Here is a 23,359-nt window from a genome sequence, read left to right as displayed (position 1 = left end):
GTTTACTCTGGGGTAAAAGCGGGTTTGCCCGCTTGGGATCTATCTATCTATATATTTGTCTGTCTATTTTTCTATGGATCAAGGATAAAATGGGTGATTGGCTGTAAAGCTGATACTCCGGGCAAAAAGGCCCTGCTGTCTATCCTCCGTAAAGGGGTATACCTTCTTCCCCGTTTTACAGTCGAGACTGGGCACGCCGACGGGACAGCAGTGCAGAGTTCCAACTCTTCGTTTTCGAACTCTAAGAAACGATCTACCTTTTCACACAGCGATCGACCTAGGAAAGGGATCAGCCAAGAAAGAAGGATCAGCCGCTAAGAGATGTACTTGCGAACAGTATAGAAGCTCCATAAGCCCTTCATATCAAAGAATCACAATTTGTTGAGAAGAGGTCAGAAGTGTAATGTGAAGCATAGCGTTTTAATGTACAATAAAGACTATACAGAAAAAAGGTCAGGAGTAAAACGTACAACATACACTAGACAGAGAATGGGTCAAAAGTATAATGTACAGTGTAACATACACTATACAAAGAAAAGAGTGGATTTTAATGCACAGCATAGACAATGCAGAGAAGGGGCCAGGAGTAACATATACTGTTTAAAGTACACAGTTAGTGTTGGTCGGTCTTAAGTTTATTACTTTGATTGTGAATAAGCAATGAAAAATATGTGAGCCAAAAACATGTTGAGCGTGTGGCGTCTAATGTTCTTGTCAGTATTGTGCTCTGGCCAGAGTGGATTACTTCTCTAGTACATTATTTGGTCTGAGTTTACTCTGGGGTAAAAGCGGGTTTGCCCGCTTGGGATCTATCTATCTATATATTTGTCTGTCTATTTTTCTATGGATCAAGGATAAAATGGGTGATTGGCTGTAAAGCTGATACGCCGGGCAAAAAGGCCCTGCTGTCTATCCTCCGTAAAGGGGTATACCTTCTTCCCCGTTTTACAGTCGAGACTGGGCACGCCGACGGGACAGCAGTGCAGAGTTCCAACTCTTCGTTTCTGAACTCTAAGAAACGATCTACCTCTTTACACAGCGATCGACCTAGGAAAGGGATCAGCCAAGAAAGAAGGATCAGCCGCTAAGAGACGTACTTGCGAACAGTATAGAAGCTCCATAAGCCCTTCATATCAAAGAATCACATATTGTTGAGAAGAGGTCAGAAATGTAATGTGAAGCATAGCGTTTTAATGTACAATAAAGACTATACAGAAAAAAGGTCAGGAGTACAACGTACAACATTCACTATACAGAGAATGGGTCAAAAGTATCATGTACAGTGTAACATACACTATACAAAGAAAAGAGAGGATTTTAATGCACAGCATAGACAATGCAGAGAAGGGGCCAGGAGTAACATATACTGTTTAAAGTACACAGTTAGTGTTTGTCGGTCTTAAGTTTATTACTTTGATTGTGAATAAGCAATGAAAAATATGTGAGCCAAAAACATGCTGAGCATGTGTCGTCTAATGTTCTTGTCAGTATTGTGTGTTTTTTAAATGTGTTGTGCTCTGGTCAGAGTGGATTACTTCTCTAGCACATTATTTGGTCTGAGTTTACTCTGGGGTAAAAGCGGGTTTGCCCGCTTGAGATCTATCTATCTATATATTTGTCTGTCTATTTTTCTATGGATCAAGGATAAAACGGGTGATTGGCTGTAAAGCTGATACTCCGGGCAAAAAGGCCCTGCTGTCTATCCTCCGTAAAGGGGTATACCTTCTTCCCCGTTTTACAGTCGAGACTGGGCACGCCGACGGGACAGCAGTGCAGAGTTCCAACTCTTCGTTTCCGAACTCTAAGAAACGATCTACCTCTTTACACAGCGATCGACCTAGGAGAGGGATCAGCCAAGAAGGATCAGCCGCTAAGAGACGTACTTGCGAACAGTATAGAAGCTCCATAAGCCCTTCATATCAAAGAATCACAATTTGTTGAGAAGAGGTCAGAAGTGTAATGTGAAGCATAGCGTTTTAATGTACAATAAAGACTATACAGAAAAAAGGTCAGGAGTAAAACGTACAACATACACTAGACAGAGAATGGGTCAAAAGTATAATGTACAGTGTAACATACACTATACAAAGAAAAGAGTGGATTTTAATGCACAGCATAGACAATGCAGAGAAGGGGCCAGGAGTAACATATACTGTTTAAAGTACACAGTTAGTGTTGGTCGGTCTTAAGTTTATTACTTTGATTGTGAATAAGCAATGAAAAATATGTGAGCCAAAAACATGTTGAGCGTGTGGCGTCTAATGTTCTTGTCAGTATTGTGCTCTGGCCAGAGTGGATTACTTCTCTAGTACATTATTTGGTCTGAGTTTACTCTGGGGTAAAAGCGGGTTTGCCCGCTTGGGATCTATCTATCTATATATTTGTCTGTCTATTTTTCTATGGATCAAGGATAAAATGGGTGATTGGCTGTAAAGCTGATACTCCGGGCAAAAAGGCCCTGCTGTCTATCCTCCGTAAAGGGGTATACCTTCTTCCCCGTTTTACAGTCGAGACTGGGCACGCCGACGGGACAGCAGTGCAGAGTTCCAACTCTTCGTTTCTGAACTCTAAGAAACGATCTACCTCTTTACACAGCGATCGACCTAGGAAAGGGATCAGCCAAGAAAGAAGGATCAGCCGCTAAGAGACGTACTTGCGAACAGTATAGAAGCTCCATAAGCCCTTCATATCAAAGAATCACATATTGTTGAGAAGAGGTCAGAAGTGTAATGTGAAGCATAGCGTTTTAATGTACAATAAAGACTATACAGAAAAAAGGTCAGGAGTACAACGTACAACATACACTATACAGAGAATGGGTCAAAAGTATCATGTACAGTGTAACATACACTATACAAAGAAAAGAGAGGATTTTAATGCACAGCATAGACAATGCAGAGAAGGGGCCAGGAGTAACATATACTGTTTAAAGTACACAGTTAGTGTTTGTCGGTCTTAAGTTTATTACTTTGATTGTGAATAAGCAATGAAAAATATGTGAGCCAAAAACATGTTGAGCATGTGTCGTCTAATGTTCTTGTCAGTATTGTGTGTTTTTTAAATGTGTTGTGCTCTGGCCAGAGTGGATTACTTCTCTAGCACATTATTTGGTCTGAGTTTACTCTGGGGTAAAAGCGGGTTTGCCCGCTTGGGATCTATCTATCTATATATTTGTCTGCCTATTTTTCTATGGATCAAGGATAAAACGGGTGATTGGCTGTAAAGCTGATACTCCGGGCAAAAAGGCCCTGCTGTCTATCCTCCGTAAAGGGGTATACCTTCTTCCCCGTTTTACAGTCGAGACTGGGCACGCCGACGGGACAGCAGTGCAGAGTTCCAACTCTTCGTTTCCGAACTCTAAGAAACGATCTACCTCTTTACACAGCGATCGACCTAGGAGAGGGATCAGCCAAGAAGGATCAGCCGCTAAGAGACGTACATGCGAACAGTATAGAAGCTCCATAAGCCCTTCATATCAAAGAATCACAATTTGTTGAGAAGAGGTCAGAAGTGTAATGTGAAGCATAGCGTTTTAATGTACAATAAAGACTATACAGAAAAAAGGTCAGGAGTAAAACGTACAACATACACTAGACAGAGAATGGGTCAAAAGTATAATGTACAGTGTAACATACACTATACAAAGAAAAGAGTGGATTTTAATGCACAGCATAGACAATGCAGAGAAGGGGCCAGGAGTAACATATACTGTTTAAAGTACACAGTTAGTGTTGGTCGGTCTTAAGTTTATTACTTTGATTGTGAATAAGCAATGAAAAATATGTGAGCCAAAAACATGTTGAGCGTGTGGCGTCTAATGTTCTTGTCAGTATTGTGCTCTGGCCAGAGTGGATTACTTCTCTAGCACATTATTTGGTCTGAGTTTACTCTGGGGTAAAAGCGGGTTTGCCCGCTTGGGATCTATCTATCTATATATTTGTCTGTCTATTTTTCTATGGATCAAGGATAAAATGGGTGATTGGCTGTAAAGCTGATACTCCGGGCAAAAAGGCCCTGCTGTCTATCCTCCGTAAAGGGGTATACCTTCTTCCCCGTTTTACAGTCGAGACTGGGCACGCCGACGGGACAGCAGTGCAGAGTTCCAACTCTTTGTTTCTGAACTCTAAGAAACGATCTACCTCTTTACACAGCGATCGACCTAGGAAAGGGATCAGCCAAGAAAGAAGGATCAGCCGCTAAGAGACGTACTTGCGAACAGTATAGAAGCTCCATAAGCCCTTCATATCAAAGAATCACATATTGTTGAGAAGAGGTCAGAAGTGTAATGTGAAGCATAGCGTTTTAATGTACAATAAAGACTATACAGAAAAAAGGTCAGGAGTACAACGTACAACATACACTATACAGAGAATGGGTCAAAAGTATCATGTACAGTGTAACATACACTATACAAAGAAAAGAGAGGATTTTAATGCACAGCATAGACAATGCAGAGAAGGGGCCAGGAGTAACATATGCTGTTTAAAGTACACAGTTAGTGTTTGTCGGTCTTAAGTTTATTACTTTGATTGTGAATAAGCAATGAAAAATATGTGAGCCAAAAACATGCTGAGCATGTGTCGTCTAATGTTCTTGTCAGTATTGTGTGTTTTTTAAATGTGTTGTGCTCTGGCCAGAGTGGATTACTTCTCTAGCACATTATTTAGTCTGAGTTTACTCTGGGGTAAAAGCGGGTTTGCCCGCTTGGGATCTATCTATCTATATATTTGTCTGTCTATTTTTCTATGGATCAAGGATAAAACGGGTGATTGGCTGTAAAGCTGATACTCCGGGCAAAAAGGCCCTGCTGTCTATCCTCCGTAAAGGGGTATACCTTCTTCCCCGTTTTACAGTCGAGACTGGGCACGCCGACGGGACAGCAGTGCAGAGTTCCAACTCTTCGTTTCTGAACTCTAAGAAACGATCTACCTCTTTACACAGCGATCGACCTAGGAAAGGGATCAGCCAAGAAAGAAGGATCAGCCGCTAAGAGACGTACTTGCGAACAGTATAGAAGCTCCATAAGCCCTTCATATCAAAGAATCACATATTGTTGAGAAGAGGTCAGAAGTGTAATGTGAAGCATAGCGTTTTAATGTACAATAAAGACTATACAGAAAAAAGGTCAGGAGTACAACGTACAACATACACTATACAGAGAATGGGTCAAAAGTATCATGTACAGTGTAACATACACTATACAAAGAAAAGAGAGGATTTTAATGCACAGCATAGACAATGCAGAGAAGGGGCCAGGAGTAACATATACTGTTTAAAGTACACAGTTAGTGTTTGTCGGTCTTAAGTTTATTACTTTGATTGTGAATAAGCAATGAAAAATATGTGAGCCAAAAACATGCTGAGCATGTGTCGTCTAATGTTCTTGTCAGTATTGTGTGTTTTTTAAATGTGTTGTGCTCTGGTCAGAGTGGATTACTTCTCTAGCACATTATTTGGTCTGAGTTTACTCTGGGGTAAAAGCGGGTTTGCCGGCTTGAGATCTATCTATCTATATATTTGTCTGTCTATTTTTCTATGGATCAAGGATAAAACGGGTGATTGGCTGTAAAGCTGATACTCCGGGCAAAAAGGCCCTGCTGTCTATCCTCCGTAAAGGGGTATACCTTCTTCCCCGTTTTACAGTCGAGACTGGGCACGCCGACGGGACAGCAGTGCAGAGTTCCAACTCTTCGTTTCCGAACTCTAAGAAACGATCTACCTCTTTACACAGCGATCGACCTAGGAGAGGGATCAGCCAAGAAAGAAGGATCAGCCGCTAAGAGACGTACTTGCGAACAGTATAGAAGCTCCATAAGCCCTTCATATCAAAGAATCACAATTTGTTGAGAAGAGGTCAGAAGTGTAATGTGAAGCATAGCGTTTTAATGTACAATAAAGACTATACAGAAAAAAGGTCAGGAGTACAACGTACAACATACACTATACAGAGAATGGGTCAAAAGTATAATGTACAGTGTAACATACACTATACAAAGAAAAGAGAGGATTTTAATGCACAGCATAGACAATGCAGAGAAGGGGCCAGGAGTAACATATACTGTTTAAAGTACACAGTTAGTGTTTGTCGGTCTTAAGTTTATTACTTTGATTGTGAATAAGCAATGAAAAATATGTGAGCCAAAAACATGTTGAGCATGTGTCGTCTAATGTTCTTGTCAGTATTGTGTGTTTTTTAAATGTGTTGTGCTCTGGCCAGAGTGGATTACTTCTCTAGCACATTATTTGGTCTGAGTTTACTCTGGGGTAAAAGCGGGTTTGCCCGCTTGGGATCTATCTATCTATATATTTGTCTGCCTATTTTTCTATGGATCAAGGATAAAACGGGTGATTGGCTGTAAAGCTGATACTCCGGGCAAAAAGGCCCTGCTGTCTATCCTCCGTAAAGGGGTATACCTTCTTCCCCGTTTTACAGTCGAGACTGGGCACACCGACGGGACAGCAGTGCAGAGTTCCAACTCTTCGTTTCCGAACTCTAAGAAACGATCTACCTCTTTACACAGCGATCAACCTAGGAGAGGGATCAGCCAAGAAGGATCAGCCGCTAAGAGACGTACTTGCGAACAGTATAGAAGCTCCATAAGCCCTTCATATCAAAGAATAAGAATTTTTTGAGAAAAGGTCAGAAGTGTAATGTGAAGTATGCCGATTTAATGTACAATAAAGACTATACAGAAAAAAGGTCAGGAGTACAACGTACAACATACACTATACAGAGAATGGGTCAAAAGTATAATGTACTGTGTAACATACACTATACAACGAAAAGAGAAAAGTTTAATGCACAGCATAGACAATGCAGAGAAGGGGCCAGGAGTAACATATACTGTTTAAAGTACACAGTTAGTGTTGGTTGGTCTTAAGTTTATTACTTTGATTGTGAATAAGCAATGAAAAATATGTGAGCCAAAAACATGTTGAGCGTGTGGCGTCTAATGTTCTTGTCAGTATTGTGCTCTGGCCAGAGTGGATTACTTCTCTAGCACATTATTTGGTCTGCGTTTACTCTGGGGTAAAAGCGGGTTTGCCCGCTTGGGATCTATCTATCTATATATTTGTCTGTCTATTTTTCTATGGATCAAGGATAAAATGGGTGATTGGCTGTAAAGCTGATACTCCGGGCAAAAAGGCCCTGCTGTCTATCCTCCGTAAAGGGGTATACCTTCTTCCCCGTTTTACAGTCGAGACTGGGCACGCCGACGGGACAGCAGTGCAGAGTTCCAACTCTTCGTTTCTGAACTCTAAGAAACGATCTACCTCTTTACACAGCGATCGACCTAGGAAAGGGATCAGCCAAGAAAGAAGGATCAGCCGCTAAGAGACGTACTTGCGAACAGTATAGAAGCTCCATAAGCCCTTCATATCAAAGAATCACATATTGTTGAGAAGAGGTCAGAAGTGTAATGTGAAGCATAGCGTTTTAATGTACAATAAAGACTATACAGAAAAAAGGTCAGGAGTACAACGTACAACATACACTATACAGAGAATGGGTCAAAAGTATCATGTACAGTGTAACATACACTATACAAAGAAAAGAGAGGATTTTAATGCACAGCATAGACAATGCAGAGAAGGGGCCAGGAGTAACATATACTGTTTAAAGTACACAGTTAGTGTTTGTTGGTCTTAAGTTTATTACTTTGATTGTGAATAAGCAATGAAAAATATGTGAGCCAAAAACATGCTGAGCATGTGTCGTCTAATGTTCTTGTCAGTATTGTGTGTTTTTTAAATGTGTTGTGCTCTGGCCAGAGTGGATTACTTCTCTAGCACATTATTTGGTCTGAGTTTACTCTGGGGTAAAAGCGGGTTTGCCCGCTTGGGATCTATCTATCTATATATTTGTCTGCCTATTTTTCTATGGATCAAGGATAAAACGGGTGATTGGCTGTAAAGCTGATACTCCGGGCAAAAAGGCCCTGCTGTCTATCCTCCGTAAAGGGGTATACCTTCTTCCCCGTTTTACAGTCGAGACTGGGCACACCGACGGGACAGCAGTGCAGAGTTCCAACTCTTCGTTTCCGAACTCTAAGAAACGATCTACCTCTTTACACAGCGATCGACCTAGGAGAGGGATCAGCCAAGAAGGATCAGCCGCTAAGAGACGTACTTGCGAACAGTATAGAAGCTCCATAAGCCCTTCATATCAAAGAATCACATATTGTTGAGAAGAGGTCAGAAGTGTAATGTGAAGCATAGCGTTTTAATGTACAATAAAGACTATACAGAAAAAAGGTCAGGAGTACAACGTACAACATACACTATACAGAGAATGGGTCAAAAGTATAATGTACAGTGTAACATACACTATACAACGAAAAGAGAAAAGTTTAATGCACAGCATAGACAATGCAAAGAAGGGGACAGGAGTAACATATACTGTTTAGAGTACACAGTGTTTGTCAGTCTTAAGTTTTTTACTTTGATTGTGAATAAGCAATGAAAAATATGTGAGCCAAAAACATGTTGAGCATGTATCGTCTAATGTTCCTGTCAGTATTGTGTGTTTTTTAAATGTGTTGTGCTCTGGCCAGAGTGGATTACTTCTCTAGCACATTATTTGGTCTGAGTTTACTCTGGGGTAAAAGCGGGTTTTCCTGGTTGGGATCTACCGTATTTGCCGGCGTATAAGATGACTTTTGAACGCCTGAAAATCTTCTGAAAAGTCGGGGGTCGTCTTATACGCTGGACACTAAGTACAGGGGTGGGCAGAGGGGCTGCTGCACCTTACCTGGCTCCGGTCCCGGTCCCACGATGATCCGGTCCAGGAAGCGCGGCTGCTCCTTCTTTCAGTTCGGCCGCTCGATGGTCGCTCGGCTCCGCCTCCTCACCGGTGATTGGGCGCCAGCGCGGCGACCAATCACCGGCGAGAAGGCGGAGCCGAACGGCCTCACGAAAATCAAGCAGCCGTACTGAAAGAAGGAGCAGCCGCTCCTCTCCCCCACTGACACTAATGATGGGGCGCTGTTCCTCCCCACTGACACCAACGATGGGACACTATTCCTCCTCCCCACTAACACCAACAATGGGACACTATTCCTCCTCCCCACTGACACCAACGATGGGGCACTTTTCTCCCCACTGATACCAATGATGGGGCACTATTCCTCCCCCACTGACACCAACGATGGGGCACTATTCTCCCCACTGATACCAATGATGGGGCACTATTCTCCCCACTGACACCAATGATGGGACACTATTCCTCCTCCCCACTGACAGCAACGATGGGGCACTATTCCTCCTCCCCACTGACACCAACGATGGGGCACTATTCCTTCCACTGATACCAACGATGGGGCGCTATTCCTCCCACTGACACCAATGATGGGGCGCAATTCCTGCCACTGATACCAATGATGGGGCACTATTCCTCCCACTGACACCAATGATGGGGCACTATTCCCCCCACTGACACCAATGATGGGGCACTATTCCTCCCACTGACACCAATGATGGGGCACTATTCCTGCCACTGATACCAATGATGGGGCACTATTCCTCCCACTGACACTAATGATGGAGCACTATTCCTCCCACTGACACCAATGATGGGGCACTATTCCTCCCACTGACACCAATGATGGGGCACTATTCCTCCCACTGACACCAATGACGGGGCACTATTCCTCCCACTGACACCAATGACGGGGCACTATTCCTCCCACTGACACCAATGATGGGGCACTATTCCTCCGACTGACACCAATGATGGGGCACTATTCCTCCGACTGACACCAATGATGGGGCACTATTCCTCCCACTGACACCAATGATGGGGCACGATTCTTCCCACTGACACCAATGATGGGGCACTATCCTCCCACTGACACCAATGATGGGGCACTATTCCTCCCACTGACTAATGATGGGGCACTATTCCTCCCACTGACACTAATGATGGGACACTATTCCTCACACACTGACACTAATGATGGGGCACCATCATTGGTGTCAGTGGGAGGAATAGTGTCCCATCATTGGTATCAGTGGGAGGAATAGCGCCCCATCATTGGTATCAGTGGGAGGAATAGTGCCCCATCATTGTTGTCAGTGGGAGGAGTAGTGCCTCATCATTGGTATCAGTGGGAGGAATCATGCCCCATCATTGGTGTCAGTGGGAGGAATAGCACCCCATCATTGGAATAACATACTGAAATACCATACCATATTGAAATCAAATCTGATGTTTTTTCATTTTTATTTGGTGTGCGTTGGAATAGGGGTAGTCTTATACGGCGAGTATAGCTCAAACCCTATATTTTAACAGGAAAAGTAGGGGGTCGTCTTATATGCCCAGTTGTCTCATACGCCAGCAAATACGGTATCTATCTATATATTTGTCTGTCTATTTTTCTATGGATCAAGGATAAAACGGGTGATTGGCTGTAAAGCTGATACTCCGGGCAAAAAGGTCCTGCTGTCTATCCTCCGTATAGGGGTATACCTTCTTCCCCGTTTTACAGTCGAGACTGGGCACGCCGACGGGACAGCAGTGCAGAGTTCCAACTCTTCGTTTTCGAACTCTAAGAAACGATCTACCTCTTCACACAGCGATCGACCTAGGAAAGGGATCAGCCAAGAAAGAAGGATCAGCCGCTAAGAGATGTACTTGCGAACAGTATAGAAGCTCCATAAGCCCTTCATATCAAAGAATCACAATTTGTTGAGAAGAGGTCAGAAGTGTAATGTGAAGCATAGCGTTTTAATGTACAATAAAGACTATACAGAAAAAAGGTCAGGAGTAAAACGTACAACATACACTAGACAGAGAATGGGTCAAAAGTATAATGTACAGTGTAACATACACTATACAAAGAAAAGAGTGGATTTTAATGCACAGCATAGACAATGCAGAGAAGGGGCCAGGAGTAACATATACTGTTTAAAGTACACAGTTAGTGTTGGTCGGTCTTAAGTTTATTACTTTGATTGTGAATAAGCAATGAAAAATATGTGAGCCAAAAACATGTTGAGCGTGTGGCGTCTAATGTTCTTGTCAGTATTGTGCTCTGGCCAGAGTGCATTACTTCTCTAGCACATTATTTGGTCTGAGTTTACTCTGGGGTAAAAGCGGGTTTGCCCGCTTGAGATCTATCTATCTATATATTTGTCTGTCTATTTTTCTATGGATCAAGGATAAAACGGGTGATTGGCTGTAAAGCTGATACTCCGGGCAAAAAGGCCCTGCTGTCTATCCTCCGTAAAGGGGTATACCTTCTTCCCCGTTTTACAGTCGAGACTGGGCACGCCGACGGGACAGCAGTGCAGAGTTCCAACTCTTCGTTTCCGAACTCTAAGAAACGATCTACCTCTTTACACAGCGATCGACCTAGGAGAGGGATCAGCCAAGAAGGATCAGCCGCTAAGAGACGTACTTGCGAACAGTATAGAAGCTCCATAAGCCCTTCATATCAAAAAATCACAATTTGTTGAGAAGAGGTCAGAAGTGTATTGTGAAGCATAGCGTTTTATTGTACAATAAAGACTATACAGAAAAAAGGTCAGGAGTACAACGTACAACATACACTATACAGAGAATGGGTCAAAAGTATAATGTACAGTGTAACATACACTATACCAGTGGTTCTCAACCTTTCTAATGCCGCGACCCCTTAATACAGTTCCTCATGTTGTGGTGACCCCCAACCATAAAATTATTTTCGTTGCTACTTCAGAACTGTAATTTTGCAGTGGGAGGACTAGCGCCCCATCACTGATGTCAGTGGGAGGAATAGTGCCCCATCGTTGGCGTCAGTGGGAGGAATAGTGCCCCATCGTTGGCGTCAGTGGGAGGAATAGTGCCCCATCGTTGGCGTCAGTGGGAGGAATAGTGCCCCATCGTTGGCGTCAGTGGGAGGAATAGTGCCCCATCGTTGGCGTCAGTGGGAGGAATAGTGCCCCATCGTTGGCGTCAGTGGGAGGAATAGTGCCCCATCGTTGGCGTCAGTGGGAGGAATAGTGCCCCATCGTTGGCGTCAGTGGGAGGAATAGTGCCCCATCGTTGGCGTCAGTGGGAGGAATAGTGCCCCATCGTTGGCGTCAGTGGGAGGAATAGTGCCCCATCGTTGGCGTCAGTGGGAGGAATAGTGCCCCATCGTTGGCGTCAGTGGGAGGAATAGTGCCCCATCGTTGGCGTCAGTGGGAGGAATAGTGCCCCATCGTTGGCGTCAGTGGGAGGAATAGTGCCCCATCGTTGGCGTCAGTGGGAGGAATAGTGCCCCATCGTTGGCGTCAGTGGGAGGAATAGTGCCCCATCGTTGGCGTCAGTGGGAGGAATAGTGCCCCATCGTTGGCGTCAGTGGGAGGAATAGTGCCCCATCGTTGGCGTCAGTGGGAGGAATAGTGCCCCATCGTTGGCGTCAGTGGGAGGAATAGTGCCCCATCGTTGGCGTCAGTGGGAGGAATAGTGCCCCATCGTTGGCGTCAGTGGGAGGAATAGTGCCCCATCGTTGGCGTCAGTGGGAGGAATAGTGCCCCATCGTTGGCGTCAGTGGGAGGAATAGTGCCCCATCGTTGGCGTCAGTGGGAGGAATAGTGCCCCATCGTTGGCGTCAGTGGGAGGAATAGTGCCCCATCGTTGGCGTCAGTGGGAGGAATAGTGCCCCATCGTTGGCGTCAGTGGGAGGAATAGTGCCCCATCGTTGGCGTCAGTGGGAGGAATAGTGCCCCATCGTTGGCGTCAGTGGGAGGAATAGTGCCCCATCGTTGGTGTCAGTGGGAGGAATAGTGCCCCATCGTTGGCGTCAGTGGGAGGAATAGTGCCCCATCGTTGGCGTCAGTGGGAGGAATAGTGCCCCATCGTTGGCGTCAGTGGGAGGAATAGTGCCCCATCGTTGGCGTCAGTGGGAGGAATAGTGCCCCATCGTTGGTGTCAGTGGGAGGAATAGTGCCCCATCGTTGGTGTCAGTGGGGGGAGGATTAGTGCCTATCTTTGGTGTCAGTGGGGGGAGGAATAGTGCCCCATCGTTGGTGTCAGTGGGGGGAGGAATAGTGCCCCATCGTTGGTATTAGTGACACAAATGATGGGGCACTATCCCTTCCACTGACACCAATGATACTTACCTTGCTGACCCCTGCTCCAGCCTGGGCTCGCTCTCTCCCTCTCCCATTTACAGCCTGCAGAAGCAAAATTTGCACTTACCTGTCAGCTGTCTTCCTTCTCTGGCCGCTCTCCTCTTCACTCGCTCTTGCAGAGCTCCCTCGATCTTCTTCGATCTGCGCGCTCTGCCGCTCGGCTCCTCCTCTCCAAGCTCCACCTCCTCGCCGGTGATTGGCCGCCTGTGTGCCTCTCCTGAGCTACAGTTCCGGTGGCCAATCAGCGGCGAGGAGGCAGAGCTGTTGAGTGATCCTGGGGGTGTGGCCAGGTTTCAGGGGCGCATATCATCCCACCCACAGATCGCGAGACAGAGCAGCGGTGTCTCGGTTCCTAAGACCATCGGAAATATGTGTTTTCCGATGGTCTTAGGCGACCCCTGGGAAATGGTCGTTCGACCCCCAAAGGGGTCGCGACCCCCAGGTTGAGAACCGCTGCTTTAGCCCATTGCACAGTAATTCCATGAACTTTACAAGCTATATAACCACGGTAACCTACGGAAAAATCTATATCTGCTCATATAGATTTTAGTTGCAGACATTTGCAAATGTATGTGGAAGCCGCACTGCCTCACCAAGGCTCCTCTGTAAAGTGCGGTCCAACTCATTATTATTTATTTCAGGTACTTATATAGCGCCGTCAATTTACGCAGCGCTTTACACATATATATATTGAACATTCACATCGGTCCCTTACCCTCAATGGGCGTACAATCTAAGAATTTATTATTCTTCGTTATATGTAATGTAACGAAGAATAATAAAAGAATAGATATAAATAATCATCCGCGGAAAAAACGGCCACAAGGTGGCACCGCTGGGCAAAATCACGTTTAAAACATGATATTGCAAAACAAGTAGGGGGCGCGCGAGAGGCACGCAACCGCCCTACCCGTTCTGCAATACAACAGCCAGTGGTTTGTTGCTTGTCTGGCAAATTTAACCACCCACCTCTCTCACAAGAGTGTTGTGAAAAGAACGGTGGGTTGACCACGCCCATGGGAAAACCACATTTTAGGCGAACAGGTCCTGCTGTCTATCCTCCGTAAAGGGGTACACCTTCTTCCCCGTTTTACAGTCGAGCGTGCACACACAGATGGGACAGCAGTAAAGAGCTTTGTAGTATTTTGAGGGGGAGTTTACTTAAAAAGGGAGAAGACAGAATCTGGAGCCACTGAGTATAGCAACCACTCAGCTCCTTGTGTCCATTTCAAACCTTCACTCAACAAGCTGAAGTGAGAAGTTGATTGCTTACGATGCACAACAACTTTGGATCCTGTCTGCACCCATTTTAAGTAAATTCCCCTCGAGGTAGCCCAAAGGAGGACTGTCTACAAGCTCTCTTTAGCCCATTGCACAGTAAGTCCATGAACTTTACAAGCTATATAACCACGGTAACCTACGGAAAAATCTATATCTGCTCATATAGATTTTAGTTGCAGACATTTGCAAATGTATGTGGAAGCCGCACTGCCTCACCAAGGCTCCTCTGTAAAGTGCGGTCCAACTCATTATTATTTATTTCAGGTACTTATATAGCGCCGTCAATTTACGCAGCGCTTTACACATATATATATTGAACATTCACATCGGTCCCTTACCCTCAATGGGCGTACAATCTAAGAATTTATTATTCTTCGTTATATGTAATGTAACGAAGAATAATAAAAGAATAGATATAAATAATCATCCGCGGAAAAACGGCCACAAGGTGGCACCGCTGGGCAAAATCACGTTTAAAACATGATATTGCAAAACAAGTAGGGGGCGCGCGAGAGGCACGCAACCGCCCTACCCGTTCTGCAATACAACAGCCAGTGGTGTGTTGCTTGTCTGGCAAATTTAACCACCCACCTCTCTCACAAGAGTGTTGTGAAAAGAACGGTGGGTTGACCACGCCCATGGGAAAACCACATTTTAGGCGAACAGGTCCTGCTGTCTATCCTCCGTAAAGGGGTACACCTTCTTCCCCGTTTTACAGTCGAGCGTGCACACACAGACGGGACAGCAGTAAAGAGCTTTGTAATATTTTGAGGGGGAGTTTACTTAAAAAGGGAGAAGACAGAATCTGGAGCCACTGAGTATAGCAACCACTCAGCTCCTTGTGTCCATTTCAAACCTTCACTCAACAAGCTGAAGTGAGAAGTTGATTGCTTACGATGCACAACAACTTCGGATCCTGTCTGCACCCATTTTAAGTAAATTCCCCTCGAGGTAGCCCAAAGGAGGACTGTCTACAAGCTCTCTTTAGCCCATTGCACAGTAAGTCCATGAACTTTACAAGCTATATAACCACGGTAACCTACGGAAAAATCTATATCTGCTCATATAGGTTTTAGTTGCAGACATTTGCAAATGTATGTGGAAGCCGCACTGCCTCACCAAGGCTCCTCTGTAAAGTGCGGTCCAACTCATTATTATTTATTTCAGGTACTTATATAGCACCGTCAATTTACGCAGCGCTTTACACATATATATATTGAACATTCACATCGGTCCCTTACCCTCAATGGGCGTACAATCTAAGAATGTATTATTCTTCGTTATATGTAATGTAACGAAGAATAATAAAAGAATAGATATAAATAATCATCCGCGGAAAAACGGCCACAAGGTGGCACCGCTGGGCAAAATCACGTTTAAAACGTGATATTGCAAAATAAGTAGGGGGCGCGCGAAAGGCACGCAACCGCCCTACCCGTTCTGCAATACAACAGCCAGTGGTTTGTTGCTTGTCTGGCAAATTTAACCACCCACCTCTCTCACAAGAGTATTGTGAAAAGAACAGTGGGTTGACCACGCCCATGGGAAAACCACATTTTAGGCGAACAGGTCCTGCTGTCTATCCTCCGTAAAGGGGTACACCTTCTTCCCCGTTTTACAGTCGAGCGTGCACACACAGACGGGACAGCAGTAAAGAGCTTTGAGCTTTTGAGGAGGAGTTTACTTAAAAAGGGAGAAGACAGAATCTGGAGCCACTGTGTATAGCAACCACTCAGCTCCTTGTGTCCATTTCAAACCTTCACTCAACAAGCTGAAGTGAGAAGTTGATTGCTTACGATGCACAACAACTTTGGATCCTGTCTGCACCCATTTTAAGTAAATTCCCCTCGAGGTAGCCCAAAGGAGGACTGTCTACAAGCTCTCTTTAGCCCATTGCACAGTAAGTCCATGAACTTTACAAGCTATATAACCACGGTAACCTACGGAAAAATCTATATCTGCTCATATAGATTTTAGTTGCAGACATTTGCAAATGTATGTGGAAGCCGCACTGCCTCACCAAGGCTCCTCTGTAAAGTGCGGTCCAACTCATTATTATTTATTTCAGGTACTTATATAGCGCCGTCAATTTACGCAGCGCTTTACACATATATATATTGAACATTCACATCGGTCCCTTACCCTCAAGGGGTGTCCAATCTAAGAATTTATTAATAGTGCCGCGCTCCTATTACTATATATATGTAATATAAATACAATCTATTCTCTTCCAATAATTATATATAATGAAAACCTCATCAAAATCCATAAATCATTATCCTTAGTGGGTAAAAATATTATATAATCACTGTGACAGGTGAATCAAAGAAATGGTTGTATAAAAGCCTTAATAAATTAAGCTGATCTCAATCAACTAATAACATTTAAGAGTGTATGAATACTTGGTGCCACTCATCAAAAATATTGTGCAGGTACATAAATTGATATTAATGTGCAAGTGCAAACTTATTGATGCATAAATAAATAAAAAGTCTTTTGAAGTAAGTGCAAATGTGCAGGTGAATTCCTTATTCCCTTTTGCCTCAGGTGCCTTGTGATCTCCCTATGCGCTCACCTTAGTATTTGCCCAAATAAATGCAGGCAAATAAGCTTTAAATCCTTCCAGGATTGATGGAATGATACTGATGTATAGGATGTTTCCACGAGGTATGTGTAGATATATTATGGATACTCTCCTCTCTCTCCTTAGGTTGCTGTTCATAGGTGAGTATTTAAACCAGCTCTTTAGGGATCTCCTTGTTCCCCTCCTGGGGTCACCTCCTTCTCATATCCTCCTCTCTCCAGTGTGGGGAATATAAGTCAGATAAAGAAAAAAGACTATGGTGCCTTATCCTTTTTTGTAGCAGAATTTTATTGCTACTGATAGTGGTATTTCACAGCATTATAAGGTTCCCTGGTGATCCAGGACAGCATAAGCAAATGTAGTTGGCAGTGAGTGAGCAAACCTCTTACTCTGTCTCTCTCTCTCTGCCTGCCTCCGTCCGTACTGAAATCTCCAAGCCTCTCCGATGCAACGTCGTGACGTCAGAGCCCCTCCCCTACGCGTTGCGTCACAGGGTCACGTGACTTCATCAGGGGGAAATGATTCATTTCCCCCTGATGAAGTCACGTGACCCTGTGACGCAACGCGCAGGGGAGGGGCTCTGACGTCACGACGTTGCATCGGAGAGGCTTGGAGATTTCAGTACGGACGGAGGCAGGCAGAGAGAGAGAGACAGAGGTGTCCGTTTATGACACACAGAATAGCTGCGATTCAGAGGATCGCAGCTATTCTCTGGTCATTCACAGTTTATGACACTCAGGAGATCATGTCAGCCCTTCTCTGGAGATCTGTGTTCTCCCTCCAGATTCTCCAGCCCAGAGCTGGAGAATCGGAGGGACCGAAAACTAAGCAGAGATAATTTACCTCTGCTTAGTAAACTGATCTTTTACTATAATCTTGCGAGATTATAGTAAAATGAGCCGTTTTTCAGAGTTTGTAGACCGTTATCCAGTGTTTGGAGACCGTTCTCCCTTCGATCGCAGAACTGCTTCATAAACTGCATTCACAGGAGAACTGTGTTCTCCGAGAATGCCGGAGAACTGAGCAGCGATCTATTATCGCTGGTTCATACACGGACACCAGAGTAAGAGGTTTGCTCACTCACTGCCAACTACATTTGCTTATGCTGTCCTGGATCACCAGGGAACCTTATAATGCTGTGAAATACCACTATCAGTAGCAATAAAATTCTGCTACAAAAAAGGATAAGGCACCATAGTCTTTTTTCTTTATCTGACTTATATTCCCCACACTGGAGAGAGGAGGATATGAGAAGGAGGTGACCCCAGGAGGGGAACAAGGAGATCCCTAAAGAGCTGGTTTAAATACTCACCTATGAACAGCAACCTAAGGAGAGAGAGGAGAGTATCCATAATATATCTACACATACCTCGTGGAAACATCCTATACATCAGTATCATTCCATCAATCCTGGAAGGATTTAAAGCTTATTTGCCTGCATTTATTTGGGCAAATACTAAGGTGAGCGCATAGGGAGATCACAAGGCACCTGAGGCGAAAGGGAATAAGGAATTCACCTGCACATTTGCACTTACTTCAAAAGACTTTTTATTTATTTATGCATCAATAAGTTTGCACTTGCACATTAATATCAATTTATGTACCTGCACAATATTTTTGATGAGTGGCACCAAGTATTCATACACTCTTAAATGTTATTAGTTGATTGAGATCAGCTTAATTTATTAAGGCTTTTATACAACCATTTCTTTGATTCACCTGTCACAGTGATTATATAATATTTTTACCCACTAAGGATAATGATTTATGGATTTTAATGAGGTTTTCATTATATATAATTATTGGAAGAGAATAGATTGTATTTATATTACATATATATAGTAATAGGAGCGCGGCACTATTAATATTTTTGTTACTGTATGAACACTAGTAAGTGAGTCTGTGTGAGTGCCAGCGCACCAAGCGCATGACACGAGTAGATAGTTATCATTCACTGAAAACCTTATATATAATAGCTCACAAGCATTTATTATTTATAGCTAAGAATTTATTATTCTTCGTTATATGTAATGTAACGAAGAATAATAAAAGAATAGATATAAATAATCATCCCAATAGAAATAAACAATAATAATAGTACATCAAATATTAGCAGTAGATAGAATCGCTAATAACAGACAATAATAAAATCCCCCCAATCACAGATAGAAGAATAATAGGAGATAGAAGGGGATTTCTTACCTGCCTCCGCGCTCCTGGCTCTCCATCCTCCCCTCAGCCCGGCTCTCAGAGGACGGTCCCGTGTGGCGCTGTGTACGGACATCGGGGGGTCCATCCAGCGGTACAAGTCCTCTTCTTGGCTAAGCTGGACATGTTGGGACTTGTCCTGGTTGTGGGCTCGCTCTTGTCATCGGAGAAGGGAGAGATGTGATTGGACGGAGAAGGGAGAGATGTGATTGGACGGCACACATGGCAAGAAAACATTCCCTCGCCCCGCCCACTGAACAGAAATCCCGTCCATTGGTGGAGAGGGATCTGTTCTGAGGCAGAAATAGTCTTTCACTATGAAAAGTGGGTGTGCCTATTATGGGAGTCCGCCCCTGTCAGTGATTTCTCTGGGAGTTGCTTTTCTCGTTGTTCCAGGGAGAAAAGCAACTCCCAGAGAAATCAATGGGAGTTTTCTCCCAGTGACTCACTATTTCCAGAGTCACCGCTGGAAATCTATTTCCAGCGGTGACTCTGGAAATAGATTTACATGAATTGGTAGTGGCCGGGGGTGTGTCGCTCCTCCGGACTCCTCCCGCTCTCCATCCTACATCCTCCTCTGAGCTCAGCTTGGCTCTGACTGACACGTAGGTCCTGTGTGCGCAGGTGCCTCAGCTAGGACTCCGCCCCTTTTTCCTCTGCAGACGGTGGGCGTGGCTAAGCTGGACATGTTGGGACTTGTCCTGGTTGTGGGCTCGCACTTGTCATCGGAGAAGGGAGAGATGTGATTGGACGGAGAAGGGAGAGATGTGATTGGACGGCACACATGGCAAGAAAACATTCCCTCGCCCCGCCCACTGATCAGAATTCCCGTCCATTGGTGGAGAGGGATCTGTTCTGAGGCAGAAATAGTCTTTCACTATGAAAAGTGGGTGTGCCTATTATGGGAGTCCGCCCCTGTCAGTGATTTCTCTGGGAGTTGCTTTTCTCGTTGTTCCAGGGAGAAAAGCAACTCCCAGAGAAATCACTGGGAGTTTTCTCCCAGTGACTCACTATTTCCAGAGTCACCGCTGGAAATCTATTTCCAGCGGTGACTCTGGAAATAGATTTACATGAATTGGTAGTGGCCGGGGGTGTGTCGCTCCTCCGGACTCCTCCCGCTCTCCATCCTACATCCTCCTCTGAGCTCAGCCTGGCTCTGACTGACACGCAGGTCCTGTGTGCGCAGGTGCCTCAGCTAGGACTCCGCCCCTTTTTCCTGTGCAGACGGTGGGCGTGGCTTAGCCCTGTATCCGGAAGTGCTGTGAGAGTGGGAGGTTACCAGACAGGGGACATGTGCTTCTATCTCGGAGGACAGAGCCTCGGCCAGGGAGATGAGATCTGTCTTCATGGGGTAAGGAGAAGCTCGGTGGGTGGACTGCAAGTCTCAGCATGGACCGCAGGGGGACTGAGAGGCACAAGGGGGCCAGATTGACAGGGAGGCCGGTGTAGAGGTAATTTGTGTATCCCACAAATGGGGGCTGTTACATGCCAAATTCTCTGCAGGGACATCGGACAGTGTCAGTGATATGGGGGGAGAGGAATGTCAGTGACATGAAGGGGAGGACAGTGCCGGTGACATGGGGGAGCAGTGAAGTGACATGAAGGGGAGGACAGTGCCGGTGACATGGAGGAGCAGTGGCAGTGATATGGAGGTTGCAGTGTCAGTGTGGTGACATGGGGGGCGGTGTCAGTGACATGGGGATGACAGTGTGAGTGACACTGACCCCCTCACATGTCACTGTCCTCCCCATGTCACTGTCCTCATGTCAATACCCCCTCCCTATGTCACTTTCCTCCCCATTTCATGCTTCCCCCCAATGTCACTGTCCCGCATGTCACGCCCCCCAATGTCACTGTCTACCCCATGTCAGGTCCCCCACATGCCACTACCCTCCCCATGTCAGCCCCCCGATATCTCTCATCCCCCCATGTCACTCCCCCCTATGTCAGTGTTCTCTTCCATGTCACCGTCCTCTCCATGTCACTGCTTCCCCACGTCACTATCCTCCCATGTCACTGTCTCCCCCCACATTTCACAGTCCTCCCCATGTCACTGTGCCCCCCCACATTTCACAGTCCTCCCCATGTCACTGTGCCCCCCCACATTTCACAGTCCTCCCCATGTCACTGTGCCCCCCCACATTTCACAGTCCTCCCCATGTCACTGTGCCCCCCCCCCCCCATTTCACAGTCCTCATGTCACTGTCCTCTCTCCGATCCATTATGCTCCCCAGTACGCAGCTTGGATCCATCTTACGGGAGCGTCGGCGGCTAGTGATCCGCGGAATCAGCTTCAGCAGTGCAGCCTGTAAGGGGTTAACTGTGGCAGCTCTGTGCTAATGATGGCGATCGGCTTCTTCTGTCTAAAACCGGCACATGCGCAGTTGCTTCAGGGGAGACATTTCTTCATAGGATACACATCTTGCCGCTACACCGGGCTGCTTCTACAAGGACCTCCCTCCCCCCACAGTGGCGGGGTACAGGGAGGGGTAGTTAGTAGGATAGCAGGCACTCAGTGGTTGGTTACAGGGAGGGGTAGTTACTAGGATAGCAGGCACTCAGTGGCGGGGTACAGGGAGGGGTAGTTAGTAGGATAGCAGGCATTCAGTGGCAGGGTGCAGGGACAGGTAGTAGGATAGCAGGCATTCAGTGGCAGGGTGCAGGGACAGGTAGTAGGATAGCAGGCACTCAGTGGCGGGGTACAGGGAGGGGTAGTTAGTAGGATAGCAGGCACTCAGTGGCGGGGTACAGGGAAGGGTAGTTAGTAGGATAGCAGGCACTCAGTGGCGCTTTACAGGGAGGGGTAGTTAGTAGGATAGCAGGCACTCAGTGGCGCTTTACAGGGCGGGGTAGTTAGTAGGATAGCAGGCACTCAGTGGAGGGGTACAGGGAGGGGTAGTTAGTAGGATAGCAGGCACTCAGTGGCGGGGTACAGGGAAGGGTAGTTAGTAGGATAGCAGGCACTCAGTGGCGCTTTACAGGGAGGGGTAGTTAGTAGGATAGCAGGCACTCAGTGGCGCTTTACAGGGCGGGGTAGTTAGTAGGATAGCAGGCACTCAGTGGAGGGGTACAGGGAAGGGTAGTTAGTAGGATAGCAGGCATTCAGTGGAGGGGTACATGGAGGGGTAGTTAGTAGGATAGCAGGCACTCAGTGGAGGGGTACAGGGAAGGGTAGTTAGTAGGATAGCAGGCACTAAGTGGCGCTTTACAGGGAGGGGTAGTTAGTAGGATAGCAGGCATTCAGTGGAGGGGTACATGGAGGAGCAGTTAGTAGGATAGGATGTTAGGGTGCCCGGATGGAGAGGGGCTCACCTACAGGCACAGGACCCTGTAAGATAATTTGGGACTTCTGTCCCCTGAGAGAGGCCCACCTGTACAGCAGGGAAGGAGCGGCCCAGCTAGAAGGTCTGGTAGCAGTCACTGGCAGCACAGGAGGGGACCAAGTGAAGAAGCCTGCACCCTGCCAGTAAGGGAAGAGGAGCCCTCTGGTGGGAAGCTCGATTTGTTCTCTTACCCGGGACTGTACACTCTGCAGTGGCAAGCATTGGATTCCCTGCCCAATGATGCACCCAGTACATGTGGATGAGGAGAGGAGTCCTCGGGGGCGGTACTACAGGGGACGCTGGCTAGCTCTCCAGAAGAGACATTTTGCTGTATAGACTTGTACATCATTGCTAAGGAATTTGCCTTCTGTTGCCGTTCCCCCCGGCCATCCTATACGCCCCTCACCCCATCCAAGTTCTGAACCCCCTAATAAAACTTCAAAACGAAGCTCAAGGACTGGTCACTGCCTCCTGATGCAAGTCTGAGTGGAAAATGTGTGTTGCTTGGCTGTGCAGGACTATAGGGGGACCCAAATCTATTGCAACTCCTAAGGGGGTAGTGCTACATTAGGTACAAGTCAGAATGTTGAAGCCCAATGTTGGGTATGAGCTGAAGAGAAGGACCTTTGTTCTATGTGTGGAAGCAGTGGTCTCTCTGCAATGGTCCAACACACAGGGCCCCTGCTGTGTCAGATACTGTATATGGCTCTGCAATCAGTGAAGCAATCAATGAGTGTCCTGCTGATTGGAGAGTACTGATTCTGACTCAGCAGGGGGTGTGTCACACCCTAGGAGAGAGACCACTGCTTCCACACACAGAGCAAAGGTCCTTTTATAGGACTGCTACTCCACTCAGGCTGTGGCA

At 45.9% G+C, this 23,359-nt stretch overlaps 1 protein-coding gene and 2 long non-coding RNA genes across 7 annotated transcripts in view; 1 reads left to right on the top strand and 2 right to left on the bottom strand.

Moving 5' to 3' along the window:
• The window catches only part of LOC149450175 (threonine synthase-like 2), a 164,784-nt gene extending 144,913 nt beyond the window's left edge, over positions 1 to 19,871 (bottom strand). The window contains exon 1 of one of the 5 annotated variants that reach the window (XM_089692330.1): positions 19,166 to 19,871. In XM_089692330.1, coding sequence (XP_089548456.1) covers positions 19,166 to 19,259 — 94 coding nt within the window. In that variant the 5' untranslated portion in view covers positions 19,260 to 19,871. The remainder of the gene's footprint in view (positions 1 to 19,165) is intronic. The other 4 variants (XM_089692329.1, XM_089692332.1, XM_089692331.1 and 1 more) reach the window with 4 other exon arrangements.
• The window catches only part of LOC149450174 (uncharacterized), a 46,913-nt gene extending 23,971 nt beyond the window's left edge, over positions 1 to 22,942 (top strand). The window contains exon 2 of the long non-coding RNA XR_016315301.1: positions 21,933 to 22,942. This is a non-coding gene — a long non-coding RNA (uncharacterized LOC149450174). The remainder of the gene's footprint in view (positions 1 to 21,932) is intronic.
• On the bottom strand, positions 10,206 to 11,355 carry LOC149450176 (uncharacterized). The gene is made up of 2 exons (XR_016315302.1): positions 11,239 to 11,355; positions 10,206 to 10,583 (listed from the first exon to the last, which is right to left on the bottom strand). It is a non-coding gene; the product is annotated as an uncharacterized LOC149450176 (long non-coding RNA).
• Positions 22,943 to 23,359: the final 417 nt, after the last annotated feature.

Source organism: Staurois parvus, unplaced genomic scaffold (assembly GCF_062004578.1).
Source record: "Staurois parvus isolate SC_StPar_1 unplaced genomic scaffold, SC_StPar_1.0 ptg000581l, whole genome shotgun sequence".
In the NCBI taxonomy this organism is placed as follows: domain Eukaryota; kingdom Metazoa; phylum Chordata; class Amphibia; order Anura; family Ranidae; genus Staurois; species Staurois parvus.
Note: the sequence above shows the minus strand (reverse complement) of the source record. Positions and strands in the feature narration are given on the sequence as shown.